This window comes from Astatotilapia calliptera, chromosome 13 (genome assembly GCF_900246225.1).
Source record: "Astatotilapia calliptera chromosome 13, fAstCal1.2, whole genome shotgun sequence".
NCBI classification, from domain to species: Eukaryota; Metazoa; Chordata; class Actinopteri; order Cichliformes; family Cichlidae; genus Astatotilapia; species Astatotilapia calliptera.
This window is the reverse complement of record NC_039314.1, coordinates 21,612,787-21,626,808: the sequence shown is the minus strand read 5'-3', so window position 1 is coordinate 21,626,808 and position 14,022 is coordinate 21,612,787. Positions and strand designations below refer to the sequence as shown.

The following is a 14,022-nucleotide window of genomic DNA, read 5'->3' as shown; positions in this document are numbered from 1 at the left end:
TCTTTTGACTTAACTTTATTTCTGGGATTTAGTGCATTGTAGACAGACAGGAAATATGTACTAATATAATCAAACGGATCAGACAGACGGGAGACAAACTAAGGATCCAGGTACAGAATGCTTTCTAGCTCAAAATCTATAAGCTATTGGTTCCCACCCTGTTTGCAGGACTGACAGATATTCTTTTCAGTGATGGTTTGTAAATACCCACACTGTGTCTCCAGGATTATTAGCTTTATGCCTGTTGTAGCCACACAGATGTTCACAATTTGAAGAAGAAAGCAGAGCACTTCCACCTGCATGCAGTGAAGCTTGCCCTTTTACAGAACATTACATTTTAAATTTCATATACAGCATGTTCAATTTTTAATTGAACATGTTGTAAAATTTTTAGGTTGGTGCAGACTGAAAGAGCATTAGCTCCTCTCTGGCCTGAGGGGACTGAAAGGTGCAATCCGTTTCTGACCATCAGCCTCAGGGTTTCATTAATTCTGACATAACTTTTTCATGATTTGATTTACTGTTTTACTTGTAAATGTTTATCAAACACACTTTCTGTAACAGTCCAAACACATGGCTGATGCTAGGTTAAGTGGTGATTCTAAATAAGATGTGTTTGCCTGTGTGTGTCAGCCCTGTGATGGACTGGTACTCCCATCTCTCACCCAGTGTCAGTGCGGACAAGTTCTAGCCTCCTAAAAGTGGTTAGGAACATGGATGGATGGATATTGCATAAAGCTACACTTCCAGTTCAACAGGATGATTCACAGAACAGAGCATCAGAGCAGCTGATTAGCACCAACTGCATAAACACAGAGTGACTCTAGGAGTAATGGGAGTTGGATAAAAAGCAAAATAACATCAGTAACATTTTTGAAAGACGCACAAACATAGATTAAAGCCCATAAATTTAAATAAATGTTGCACAAAGAACAAATACAATGATTAATAATAAAGATATATTCTATCATCACCCCTACAAAACAGAAGTTTTTTGGTTGACACCCTTTACATGTTATGCTTAGGACATTTTGTTAATCTATCAGTAAGCACAATCTCTTTAATCAAAATGATATGTTTAATGCTAAAATATAATTATTGTTGTTATACTTGAATATCAAATTCTGTTTTACAAAAAGCACAGAAAAATATTAAAAAACATTTCTTTGTAATCATCTTGTTTTCTGAAAGAATTTTTCTTTTTAAAGAAAATGTATCCAGTAAATGTATTTAGCAATGCAAGTGTTTAAAAAGGCCAAACAGTCAAATTATTCAATAACCCACAAGATTATAAACACAGTCATCTGCTTAAATTTAAAAATGTAAAACGGACTGAGTACATGTAAAGTAGTAAAAATAAGCTCGCTGATCAACTCTTATAAGCATAAAATCTGATGTTATCAGATTTGGATAACATATAATTTACAGTAGCATTTTTCTCTGTGTAAATGTCCCTTTACTTATGAGGTTTAAAATCAGGATCTTGATTTTATTGAACCTTTAATGTATTTAAGGAACCAACTTTGTCTTTCACCAGTTTATACAGACTAACACAGAGAGAGAGAGAGAAAACGTCACAGGCATAAAATGTAAATACTACTCTTGCAGAATTAAATCCCTGTTGATTTGCTCTATTTTTACCTGTCGGGCAGCAGGCTGGAAACTGGATTCATTATCAGAGGAGTTAAGGAGCCACTGCGGGGAAACTATCTCTACGACCCGGATAGCTTGGTTCAGTAGGTTGTACAGCCCTATGGAGAGGGGGAGGTGGGACGTGCTGTTGTTTAAGAAGGAAATGTCTTCTGGGATGTTCTCCACGAGCACGACTCTGTGAAATGGAAAGAAAAACATACATATTTATGTAGGAACTGCTTGATAACAGACGCACAAAGTCACAAAAGCATCATTTGGATGGTCACAGAACCCTGTTAATGGGAAAATGGATGTGAAATTAATGCGGGGCTTATGCTCTTTCACAAAGCAATTATGGGTGCACATCAATGGGAGATCTTGTGGTAGTGAAATAAGGTTATACTCCTTCTCTGTGACAAATTAGCTTACTTCAGCCTTCTTCCTCTCTCTGGATCGTTAGCTTAATGAGAGAAAGATTTTGAGACTACACAGGCCCCTTAGATTCTATTAAGCTTCATTAAATTGTGTACAGGTTGCCTCTGGCAGGGGTTGAGAATAATTGAAGGCTGATATGCAGAGTTGTCAGGTATGTAGATTCAATTACAGCTAGTCAGGGAAAAATGACATTTTTTGCTGTATTGTCAGTGGTTTCTATTATACACTACTCCCTGTGTGGTCACATGGTGCATTTAATGTAAAGATCAGCAGTCTGGGGTTAGACTGCATACTATAGCTACAGCAAACAGAATGTATAATGATGTCATGTACAGAGGCAATTCATCCTTTAAATGATCTGATTGAGTGGCACCAGGTTATTTCCTTTTCTTGTAAACCCTTAGCACAAAGTTGAATGATGGGGAAAATGTACTCTGTGATTGTGTTTTTCTTTTGTATATATCATCCAGTGACTCAGCAGTTGTCATTTTCAGATATCCTGACAAAAATAATAAAGGCATTAGCACTGGAGTAAACAGACTGAATTAGCTGTGGAAGCCAGGCCTAGATCTGCAGCCACTCGGAACCAAGCCATTACCAAGCTCCACTACTTTCTCTCTGCGTTTCTTTAAAGGCAGACATCGATTTATGACAATTGGATTTCAAAAGAGGGAAATACAAAGAGGGGGAGCGGCTATTTTCCTCGAGGGTAAACAGCTTAGCTATCAATTCGGCTGCACCTAGGTTGATTAAGTCTATGAAATAAATGTTGTCCAGGAAGCTAGCAGAACCACTTCTGCACACGACCTTTATGCACTTAAGTGAGAAAATGGATTAAAGTAAGAATTTGTAAGGTAAATATACTGTTGATTACTTTGGTGGTTTATCCAGGGGGGTGATTAAATGCCGGAAATTACAGGAAGTCAATAACCACAGAGGCCAGGACCAGGGCTCAAACTGCTGACACTGCAGCTGAGAAACAATTCCTCTACTCTCTAAGGCACCAATGCCAATCTTGTTATTTTTATGAGTGCCTCCATTCACAGTGGAAACAGAAAAGTGTAAAATAACATGATGTCTGTGAAGGTTCTCAGTCATCCCAGGTCATCGTAGTCAAAGGAGCTTGCAAAGAAAAGCGTCTGGACTTCTTTAAGTTACTTGAAGACGTTTCACCTCTCATCCGAGAAGCTTCTTCAGTTCAAAGGTCAAATGGTGGAGAGTCCCAGATATAAACCTAGTGGGAGTATCCCCCCACAGAGGGGTAAAAGGACCCCCTGATGATCCTCTAATCGCCTGAGCCAAGGTGTGAAACTGGGTGTGTCTGATCTTCAACTGTGTCTGATCAGACACCAGCGAGGGAGGATAAGAAGGACAGACGCAACAACATTGTCATCCCCTATGTAGCCGGTGTATCAGAAAAACTCAGGAGAGTTTTCTCCAAGCACGACATCCCGGTGCATTTCAGACCCAGCAACACACTCAGACAAAAACTGGTTCACCCGAAAGACAAAACGCCAAAACACGACTTAACAATGTGGTGTACGCTGTACAGTGCAGCGAGGAATGCCCAGACCTCTACATTGGAGAGACCAAACAGCCACTTCACAAGCGCATGGCACAACACAGAAGAACCACCGCCACAGGACAAGACTCAGCAGTCCATCTGCATCTAAAGGTCAAAGGACACTCTTTCGAGGATGCCAATGTTCACATTTTGGACAGAGAGGACAGATGGTTTGAAAGAGGAGTGAAAGAAGCCATCTATGTCCACTGTGAGTGACCATCTTTGAACAGAGGCGGTGGTTTACCACACCAACTGTCTGCCATCTATAATCCAGTTTTGAGATCCCTTCCCAGACGCCTTAACGCCCACTCACATCCTGGGCCATCTGACCTCAGGAATTCGCATGATAAGGTGGGGCCAGGTTTCACAATGAACTCACCCGAAACCCTGGCTGATTGGGTCCCACACCCAATTTCACACCTTGGCTCAGGCGATTAGAGGATCATCAGGGGGTCCTTTTGCCCCTCTGTGGGGGGATACTCCCATTAGGTTTATATCTGGGACTCTCCACCATTTGACCTTAGAACTGAAGAAGCTTCTCGGATGAGAGGTGAAACGTCTTCAAGTAACTTAAAGAAGTCCAGACGCTTTTCTTTGCTCCTTTGAGTAAAATAACATGATAAAAGCTCATATGACATACAGTGTATCCTGAAAAGTGGTGTAGTGGAATTTAAAAGTAGCACATTTGCTGGTAAAAAGAACAACAACAACAAAACTGTAAACATTTAAAACGAGTGCAGAGCTTTATCTCTATTCTCTCATGAAAAGGTTGATGGAATGAAAAGATTAACATTAATGACACATTTATTGATTCATTTTATTTTGGGCAAGATAAGAAATTTATTCCTTTTTTTGTTTGACTGTTTTATTTTAGGCTAATTGTTGCACCTTCTATCCACTAATGCTGCAAAGCCAGTTTTGCTTTTCTGCCTTTTGACAAACAACCCACATTTTTGCTAGTTTTTAATACCAGTTGTTATGTACTGTTACTATGTGGTGCATGTGCCAATCATTGGTAAATTTCTTATGGTAGTCTTTCCCAGAGCAACTGTGAGTGGTTGGGTCTGGCAGTTTGGTGTCGCCTTGATGTTACAAGCTTTTCATCACAGCTACCAGTCTTTTTTGAGTGGAAATGCATGAAATCGGCTGTAGATTGAGCGCTGGCACTGGTGGAACAGGGTTATTAGAGCGGAGCAGAATGGTTTAAAATAGAATACAGTGACTTGTGACTCAAAAAGAATGTGTGATAATAAAGGTTGCTGTTTTTGAGTGATTATTACACAAAAAACATCTGTATAAGCTTTATAATAAAGCTGAAGCCGAATATTAAGTATAAACCAGCTTATCAATATTACTAAGAGGATGTAAATAATATATTGTAATGATGTAATGCTGTAATATAATACACGACTCTGCAGTAATCTCTGAGTATCTAATACTTTGCATTTCATTAGAGTAACACTTTATTATTGACATGCAAAGTTTTTGTAGCATTGTTTGTATTGCATTTATTATTACAGAATTACAAAATGAAAAGCTATTCACCTTTTCAAATTATTTCTACTAACCAACAATGCAAAGTGCAGAAAAACAAACTGATTAGTATACATAGACCTACTTTGAGTACCTGAAGCTAAGTCGCCACTTTCACTCTTACCTGTATTTGTGTAAATTAATCTAATTCATGCCAAATGGATACATTTTAACTGTGGAAATATATATATATTTTTAAAATTAGTTCGTTTATAGGCTACATATTTTTAAAACTGTAGAATGTAAAGAATCACTAACAGCAATATTAAATAAAAGATCACTATTGCTCTTTTCCATATTTACATTCATCTAGTTTCATTTTGGACTGTAGCAGATAAAGTTAATTATTGTTTCCCTGTCCATTCGCGATCATTTGTTCTGTTAAAGTGTGGTGGATCATAAATTTGATTAGTTTTGAAGTTGTACATCTCTGTTCCTTATATTTCATGTGATGCCCTTATTAATGTTTTATTTGTTGCTTTGACTGTTTTCGAATAGAATATGCAGTGGGAATATAGAGGGAGATAAGCAGTGAAAGTTTTGCCTGGGTTGATTGTGCGTCGATCCATTGTTAATGCCTCAGGGCTCCAGTAGGTGGGTTCGCGCGCTTCCTCCTTCACTCAATACAGACGAGTGAGAGTGAGAGCTGCGTGTCTGTGCCGTTCTTTCACCTCTCCTCACTATTTCCCCTGTTTAAGGTAACTGTCATGCACAAATCTGTATAAATGTGTGTTACTGTTGATTATTACATTGTTATCATTGTTCATTGTGGCGGAAGATGTGAATTGCGGACTATTTTGCTGAGAAGTTCCAGTTAATCTCTGTTGCTGCGTATGCTAGTTTTCGCTATTACTCCGCCATATTGTGTGAAGATTTTTCTGTTACGATCTGTATAAGTTAACTACTGAAAGACATGCAGTACTTAAAGTATTATTTCATTGCTGTGAAAAGTTAGTGACTGTGTCAGCTAACATGTGCGAGTTAAAAAGATGTTTTTGTCTAATGCTACAGTTCATGTTATCTAAAGTATTCTCATCAGCTAATGCAGCGAACAATAGTGACTTAGTTTGGATACAGTTGTCCTGAGACTGAGTGCATCCATAAGAATATTGTTTTGGTTGTATTGCTTCTGAAACTCAATACAGACGAGTGAGAGTGAGAGCTGCGTGTCTGTGCCGTTCTTTCACCTCTCCTCACTATTTCCCCTGTTTAAGGGCACAACAAAAGCCTAATTTAACCTTTTTGTTTTTCAAATGTCTGCCTGCATGTAGAGTAGTCAGAACACAGGGTCAGCAAAAAAGTGACAGCTCGGGAGCTGGACTCAAGGGCATGCTGGTGGGAGTATGAGCTGCAGGTGATAATGTAGTGGCATCACACCGAGAGGCCAGTTTGCAGTTCACAGCTTGAAAATGTATTCCTGGCTAAAATAAAACAAAGTCAGGGTTTTGGAAAGTTGACAGTGGTCAAACAGTAGGATTCGTTCCCTCGACATGCTGATATCACCACATGGAGAAAAACTGTTAATGTTTAATAAAGCAGAGCAACACCAGTGGCACTTGCTGAGTTTCTTTTGAGGGATTTCATTCGATGTGTATTCTGTGCTCTGCCATGCACGGAGCTCGAGGACTCGACACTGAGAGTGAGTGAACTGGAAAAGGAATATAGGGAACTGTGATTAAATTATACAGCGTTGCACCTCGCAGTGTACGTAGAGTATCCCTCTTTGTCCTAAATTGACAGCAAAAACTAGGACAGCTGCAGTAAACACCTCACAATGAGGAAAACAAAGATGGATAGGAAAACAGATTGAGGAAGAACAGGGGTAATCTCATTCTGAAAGGAATCCTCTCAGTCCACTTTAGTGGCTGTGAGATATGATGAATAATCACTCTGACCAGTTTAAACAACGAGACAGGATTTGGTATTAAAAGTGAGGGAAGCAGAGAGGCAGCGGTTGTGTCTTCCGGCAGAGGATTCATTGATTTATGCAGTCTGTGTTGTCCACGGCTGGTTCCCTCCTTTGTTACCCATCTGTGCACTTGTGAGTGTGATTCAGCTCAAGCAGCCAATACCTAAGTGGTGTAAACTTCACAGTGTGTGTGTGCATACACGAGGCAGTGACACAGAAAGAAGAACGAGGGTGTCTGAATGTAAAATCTCACACTCTGAATGATAATGGATTTCCAGTTTCAGTGCTGTAAGCGAGAGCAGTTAGATCACTAAAACGTATTCTCTTAAAATTATGCTCTCCTTCCCGATGTTTTGCTCCACAAGGGCTGAACATAAGAATACATTTCACACTGTTACAGGGCTGCCAGAGCTGAGACTGGCATCTTCACATGTTAAAGATACAGCACAGTAAAAAGTGGATACATCGTACGTCGGCATAATGTATGTAATAAAATCTGTTACATGCAAATGCTTTTATCAGCAGGTGCCCGCTGATCCACACCTATAGCAAGAGCATGTTGATATACCTCAGTGTGCCCGAGTCATTCCTGACATCTGATATAAATTATCCACCCTCTCACGAGCTGCCCTGAGCAGTGGGTGCACAGCAGCGAGGACATTAATATGGGTATCACAGAAGCTGCTGCTGCTGCTCTGCTCCCTGCATGATGTTCATTTTATTTTCACCAGGTACAACCAAAGCGCTCCTGTCACAGTAAACACAGCTAGGATGTTTATTTAAATTTACAGTGCTCCCTTCCTGATTTCTTAGTTGTTTTTTTTTGTCACACTAACAAGTTTACATGTTAATGTTTTTCTAATATTATACAAGATAAGCCAAGTAAATACAAAACACCCTTTTTAAATGATGAATTACTTTATTAAAAGAAAAAAGTTATCCAAACCTGCTTCTACCCCAAGTAATTGTCCCCCTTGTTAAATCATGAATTAACTGTGATTAATCCAATTTTTTGGAAAACAGAGTTCAATTTCATTAACCACACACAGGCCGGATTACAGCCAGACCTGGGGACGCTTTGCTGCTTCAGGACCTGAATGATTTGTTTGACTGATGGATGAATTTTGTTCTCTACCAGAAAATCCTGAAGGACATTTTTGGGCCATTAGTTTGTGCCCTGAAGCTCAAGCTCACTTGGTTTATGCAGCAAGACAATGATCCAAAACATACCAGTAAACCCATCCCCAAATGGCTAAAAAACAAAACAAAATGAAGGTTTTGGAATGGTCTAGTCAAAGTCTGGGATGAAATCGTATTGACTTGCTTTGGTGTGACCTTAAACAGACTATTCATATTCAAAAACCCTGCAGTGTGGATGAATTAAAACAATGCTGCAAAGAGGAGTGAGCTAAATGTTCTTGGCAGAGATGTTGAAAGACTCATTCCCAGTTATTACAAAAACTTGGTGGCACAACCAGTTATTACGTTCAATTACTTTTATTTTTTACACAGGGCTAGAAAAGTTTGGATAGACTTTAAATGTTAAATAATAATTTTAAAACTGCATTTTGAATTAATTTGTGGTATATTTGTCTAGTATTAACATTTGTTTGATGACCTGAAACATAAGTGTGATAAATGTGCAAAAAATAAAAAATAAAAAGACAAACAAAGTAAATGCTTTTTCATACCTAAAATGATCTGGACTGATTGCCAGTTTGGCCTAATTACTACCTAGCTTTATTTTATACCTGTGTGTTTCAGATACTGGTTGCTGATTGGTTCAGGTAATTTTTTAATTAGCTCAGCCTTTCATTTTTGGGGACGAGGGTCTATTTAAGGTTTTTGATGTCTGATAATCCATTTGTGCTGAGCGCTGCATTTTGTGCCCTGGAGGCAGGAGCAGCACTGAAAGTTTAAACGTAATCTGGTTTGAGCTGAAAAAGGTTATCATTCAGTTTTCACTCGATTAAGCCACACAACACAAACTGCCTCTTATATTGTTATATACTAAATAGCAACACCAATTAAATACAAGTTGCTTGCTTGCTAGTGTTTAACTGATAAGACTTTGCAATGATAAAGTGGACATGATACTTGAAACTCTTTATTCTGGTGTACATTTTAATTCAAATGGATGCTAATGTCTTTGGTAAATAGTATAGTATGTGTGGCACAAGAAATGAAAACAAAATAGCTTATATTTTTATCAGTTTTCTGTCTTGCTGCTCTACATCTCTTTTGCGTGGTTCACTGCATCCTCTTCCAGCTTTGCCCAGAGGGAAATCTGAAGTGTTTTAATGGTTTGGGTCATGTCAGGAATTGTCAGCAGGTAACAATAAATTGCTCCCCTCTTATTTTTTACCTCAAACTAGTAAGTCAGTGACCCACAAACCCTGAGTGTTCCTTTCTGTGCTGACTTGATAGCTACGTTTACCATCATGTCACGATCTGTCGGTTTTAATGTTATTTTGGGGAGTTTTATTCTCTCTAGCATCTTGTTAGGGTGTCTTGCTTTTATTTCCTGTTTTATTTTGTTAGTCCTCTATTTCTGGTGCCTTGTCAGTAGTTTTCAATTATTATCTTAATTAGTTTCTTCTGTGCTCTGTTAACAGGTTGTTTCCACTCTCCCCGATTACCTCCCATGTCTATTTAGAGCCTCATTTTACTTCCTGTGTCCCTGTTGTCTTGGTCTAAGAAGGCTGTATGTACATCTGCAAACTGCACTTCATGACAAGTCAAATCTTTGATTTGTAGACAACTCAACCTACTACCTGAAACCCAGCTGCCAAGATGCTTCCAGTGAGCTTTCCTCTGTTTTCTTAACATTAACAATCACAGTAGCCAATCTGATCCAATTGAAAATGGATATCCATATACCGGTATATTGGCAGTATATCTGCCATTGTTTCAAATGGTTACTCACAGTTTTCCTGTGCACAGAAAGTACACGCTATTTAACTTTCCCAAAGTCCCAAATAATTAGTTGTTTGGACAGCAGCTACTTTAGAGGCAGTTGCATTGAGATATAGAAACTAGCAGACTTGAAAGACTTCATGCTAAAACCAAGACTTTGTGGACTTGATGTTGCTTGAGCATGCCAATTCTCAAATTCATTAAATCAGCTTATTTAAGAACTTAGACATGGACTTTAAAAAGAAATTAAAACTGAGCTGATTCCATTTAGTAATGAATTTTAAATGTATTTTTTATTTATATTAATAAACTTTTAATTAATTGACTTTTAAGCAGTTTGCAATATATGAACTTTAAACGAGATCTATATGATGTACTCCTTTACACACCATGATGCACCATTTAATCTGTCTTCATGGTGACCTTTTTAATCTTTGTCTGTTCAAGGCTTCATATTTCAGAGAGGTTTGAAATATGAAGCCAGTGTGGAAATGCCGAAAGTTACACTTATTCTCATGGCTGCTTGAGGCTGTCTCAAAGTGAGTCAGTCCCCACAGACTCTGATGTTAAAATGGCACGTTTTGAAAACTGTGTTTTTAGTAAGGTACAAAATGTTTTTGGCCTCTATGGGTAGTTTCTATCTTCATAACAACTTTAGTACAGATGATTTTGATTTTGTGAATTGCATTTATAGTACAGTTTATGGCTAACCGAGCCTGAGAGCCTTAGCTAAAAAAGTGTTAGTCCTCTCCTCAAACCAATGGGCGATGCCATGTTGTTAGATCCATACATCATATTCAGATTATCTGTAAATGATATCTGAAACGCGTCTGATTTTAGGGATGAGGCAAGCGTGGTTCTTCAAGCGTACTTTCTGCATTTCCACAGTAGCTGATGGATCAATACTAACCTCCTTATTAGCTGTCTTACGTGAAGCAATTATAGACGTACACCAGGGATGGATCAGACCCGCATTTGAATGCGATGAGATGAGAGGAAAATTAATGCTCCCACTTTGTTCCAACAACAAAGCAACACACGTGCACATTGTTGTATACCTAAGAGGCTTCAAGCTTCAGTGCAGTTGTAGATTACACTGTTTATCATCGGAAGAGGTAGTATAAATCAAATTAATTATGTGTTTGATTATACTGCCAGGAAAACATGAAGCAACTATCTGCGTCAGCGAGGACACAGAGTGGCAGCAACTCCCATCTCATCCCACCCTGTTCTTTGGATGCAAGAATTAGCATCATTCATGATGGAGGCCAAAGCAGATTAAAAGGAAATCTACATAACAAAACAAACAGCTGACAAGTCAAAATTACAACATCACAAATAAAAGCTGCTGACATGTTATTTAGAAGCTCAAAGGGGGTTTTTAGTTAAAGGAGAGTAATGGCTACACAGCATCGAGGTTGCCTGGCTCTGTTCGATTGTTCAGTAGTTTCATTTTTTAAGTTAATCACTAGATCGTTTTCAGAGTGTGAACCTTCCATATAAGACATGCAAGTATGAGCCGTAGATGCATTTGCTTTGATGAATTCGCTTTAGAAATGTAAAGGGCTTGCATGAGCAAATCTCACCGCAACCCCATTACGAATGTGTCAAACTCACAGTGATTTATCATGTTTCAGACCTTGCATTGGGACTTGCTTTGAGCAAATCGCTTTATGAAATCATTAATTACATCTCGTAGTCCTTTAAAATGATGCATGTCACAGTCAAAGCGTCATCGCTAAGCTCATGCAAAGTGAATAACAGTGCACGCGTAGAAGTCTGACAGCACACATTTCTGGAATTTGCCTGCCAAGCAAACAACATCTGTTCGTGTCTCACTGATTCAAGCTCCAAGTCTACCCTGATAACTTTTTCTTTTTCTCCCTCCACCTGGATCACCGTCCCTCAATCATTGCACTGGCCTTATATTTATCTCTCATTCTACCCACTAGCTTTAGGGGCCCTTCAGAGGAGAAGGGGAGTCCAATTTGTCTTTACAAGTTGGGACTACACTTTCAGCCTTGAGTGGAAGAGATAGATGCCCGATAGAGTTCTCTAAAGGCTTGTTAATAGCTGATTGGAGGAAGAGGAGGGAGAGAGTAAATGGACACAGACTTAAAGAGAGAAGAAGGAAGTAATTCAAGACTGAATGTTAAATTGAATAATAAGAGTTTAATGGAGAGGAACCAGTACGAAGTGGCGAGCAGGAGAACAGGACTGCTGTATCAGCTGGATGCCTGCTGATCAGCCATTTTTACTCTGGACTACAAGGATGTGCTGCAGTGGCTTTTACACTTTTTTTGTCTAGGGATCTATAATCTTAAAACTTGGAACAGACTGTAGAAACTTGCTAAAGTCTGGTTTAAATTAACTGTAGGCACAGCCTGGTCATCATTTCACACCCGTGGGGGAGTGAATAGACATTTGTTATGTTCTGGTGCTTTAGGCAACAGTCAACTCACTTATAATGCAAACAATTCCAGACAGTTGGTTATTACAGTTGCCAAGGCCCAGACAAGCAAAAGAGAAGCTACTTAACTCATGTCAACCGAAGTCTCAAAAGATATTCATTTCTTAGTAAATGCTTCGCTCCTTTGTTGTACTTAACTGCTTCTTCTTATATCTCGCACGTCTACTTGCATCTAAACATCTCAGTGATCTCTAGTTTTGAATCACTTACTTATTTGAGTCTCAGCTGCTGCTTGGGTTTTGATTTCCAGGTGTTTGGAGCTTTGATTTGTATTATTTATTTATTTATTTATTTATTTATTTATTTATTCCATTTATTTATTATTTTTAATTCCCGTGCCATCTTGGATGATTTCATTCCTGTTTTGCTTCATGGCTTTGTTTCTGTTATTAGTAGCTGAAGTTCCTTCACTCATCCTCCATCTGTTTCTTCTTTGGTCTTGTCTTTTTTTGTCTTCATGAGTCTTCTTGAACCCGTGTTCAGTATTTTTCCTTTGGATTCGCTTGTCTCCTACTTGTTAAGTGTTAGTATTAATGTCTGTATTTCTTGTTTCATTTTGTCCGGTGTTAGTTTTGCTTGCTGTTTGTCTCCCTCCAGTTGTCTTCACATTTGTCTCGTTAAACTTCTATTGACCATTTTGATACTTTTGATTTTGATGCTTCTTTAGTTTGAAAGTCTGCCTGCAGTGTACAGCATTTTGGTGCTATCCACATTAAACCCTGTAAAAACAGAGGAATCACTGTATGTCTCATTTTCAAACTACAGCTTGTTAAATTTTATTCAGCTCTGAGGTTTCTTTTTGTGTGTGTTATTTCCATCTGCCACCTGGTGATATCAGCGTAGAATGTCACAGGGACTTTTATTTTATTGTATTATTTTTATATTACTTTTTATTTGATTTCAAATGCTAATTTGTAAGTCGCCTTGACTACATCAGAAAATAAGCTCAGTGGGAAATAAACAAAAATGCCACGTTTACATTTTTTGATGATCATCATAAAATGTTTTAATTGATTTAATTTGATCTCCACCACTAAACTTCTGTGTTTGGCATGATGCTTTGAGTAGCCTGGACCACGTCCTTGACTTCTGTTGACTTGTTTAGTTACTTGTTACCAAATATCATAAAAGCTTCAAAGTTCAGGAGAGCGGCATTTACTTTTGTGTTTTGTTGCAGATGTTTGTTTGTTTGTTTGTTTTTTAATCTTTCTGAAGCTTGTGTAAATACAGAGCTCATTTCAGGCATCCAATCAAAAGCCCTTAAAAAATTAGAACCCCAACCCTAAAAACCTGTTGACTCTGTGATGAGGGAATCACAAGTGAAAAATGCTACGTCATTTCAGGGCTGTAGGACTTGCTGCAGCAAGCCTTTATTCCTGATTTGTGAGCTCACTGTAGATCCTGTGACCTTACAATGCTGTCAACAGTGCACATACTGAATTTTAAAACATAAATAAACTTCCCGACTATGATATCTATACCCTTGCTGATGCAGCACAGATAGATATCAGTGGAAACATTGGAAACTGATGTAACTTTTAAATTCTGTAAATCTATTTATTA

At 38.5% G+C, this 14,022-nt stretch overlaps 1 protein-coding gene and 1 long non-coding RNA gene across 3 annotated transcripts in view; one reads left to right on the top strand and one right to left on the bottom strand.

Annotated features, from left to right (window-relative positions):
- The window catches only part of LOC113035567 (inactive phospholipase D5-like), a 73,568-nt gene that overhangs the window by 10,806 nt on the left and 48,740 nt on the right, over positions 1-14,022 (bottom strand). For both annotated transcript variants that reach the window (XM_026191217.1, XM_026191218.1), the window contains one exon: positions 1,642-1,828. In XM_026191217.1, coding sequence (XP_026047002.1) covers positions 1,642-1,828 — 187 coding nt within the window. The remainder of the gene's footprint in view (positions 1-1,641; positions 1,829-14,022) is intronic.
- On the top strand, positions 5,544-13,195 carry LOC113035570 (uncharacterized). Its single transcript, XR_003274364.1, has 3 exons — positions 5,544-5,862; positions 9,689-9,875; positions 11,148-13,195. It is a non-coding gene; the product is annotated as an uncharacterized LOC113035570 (long non-coding RNA).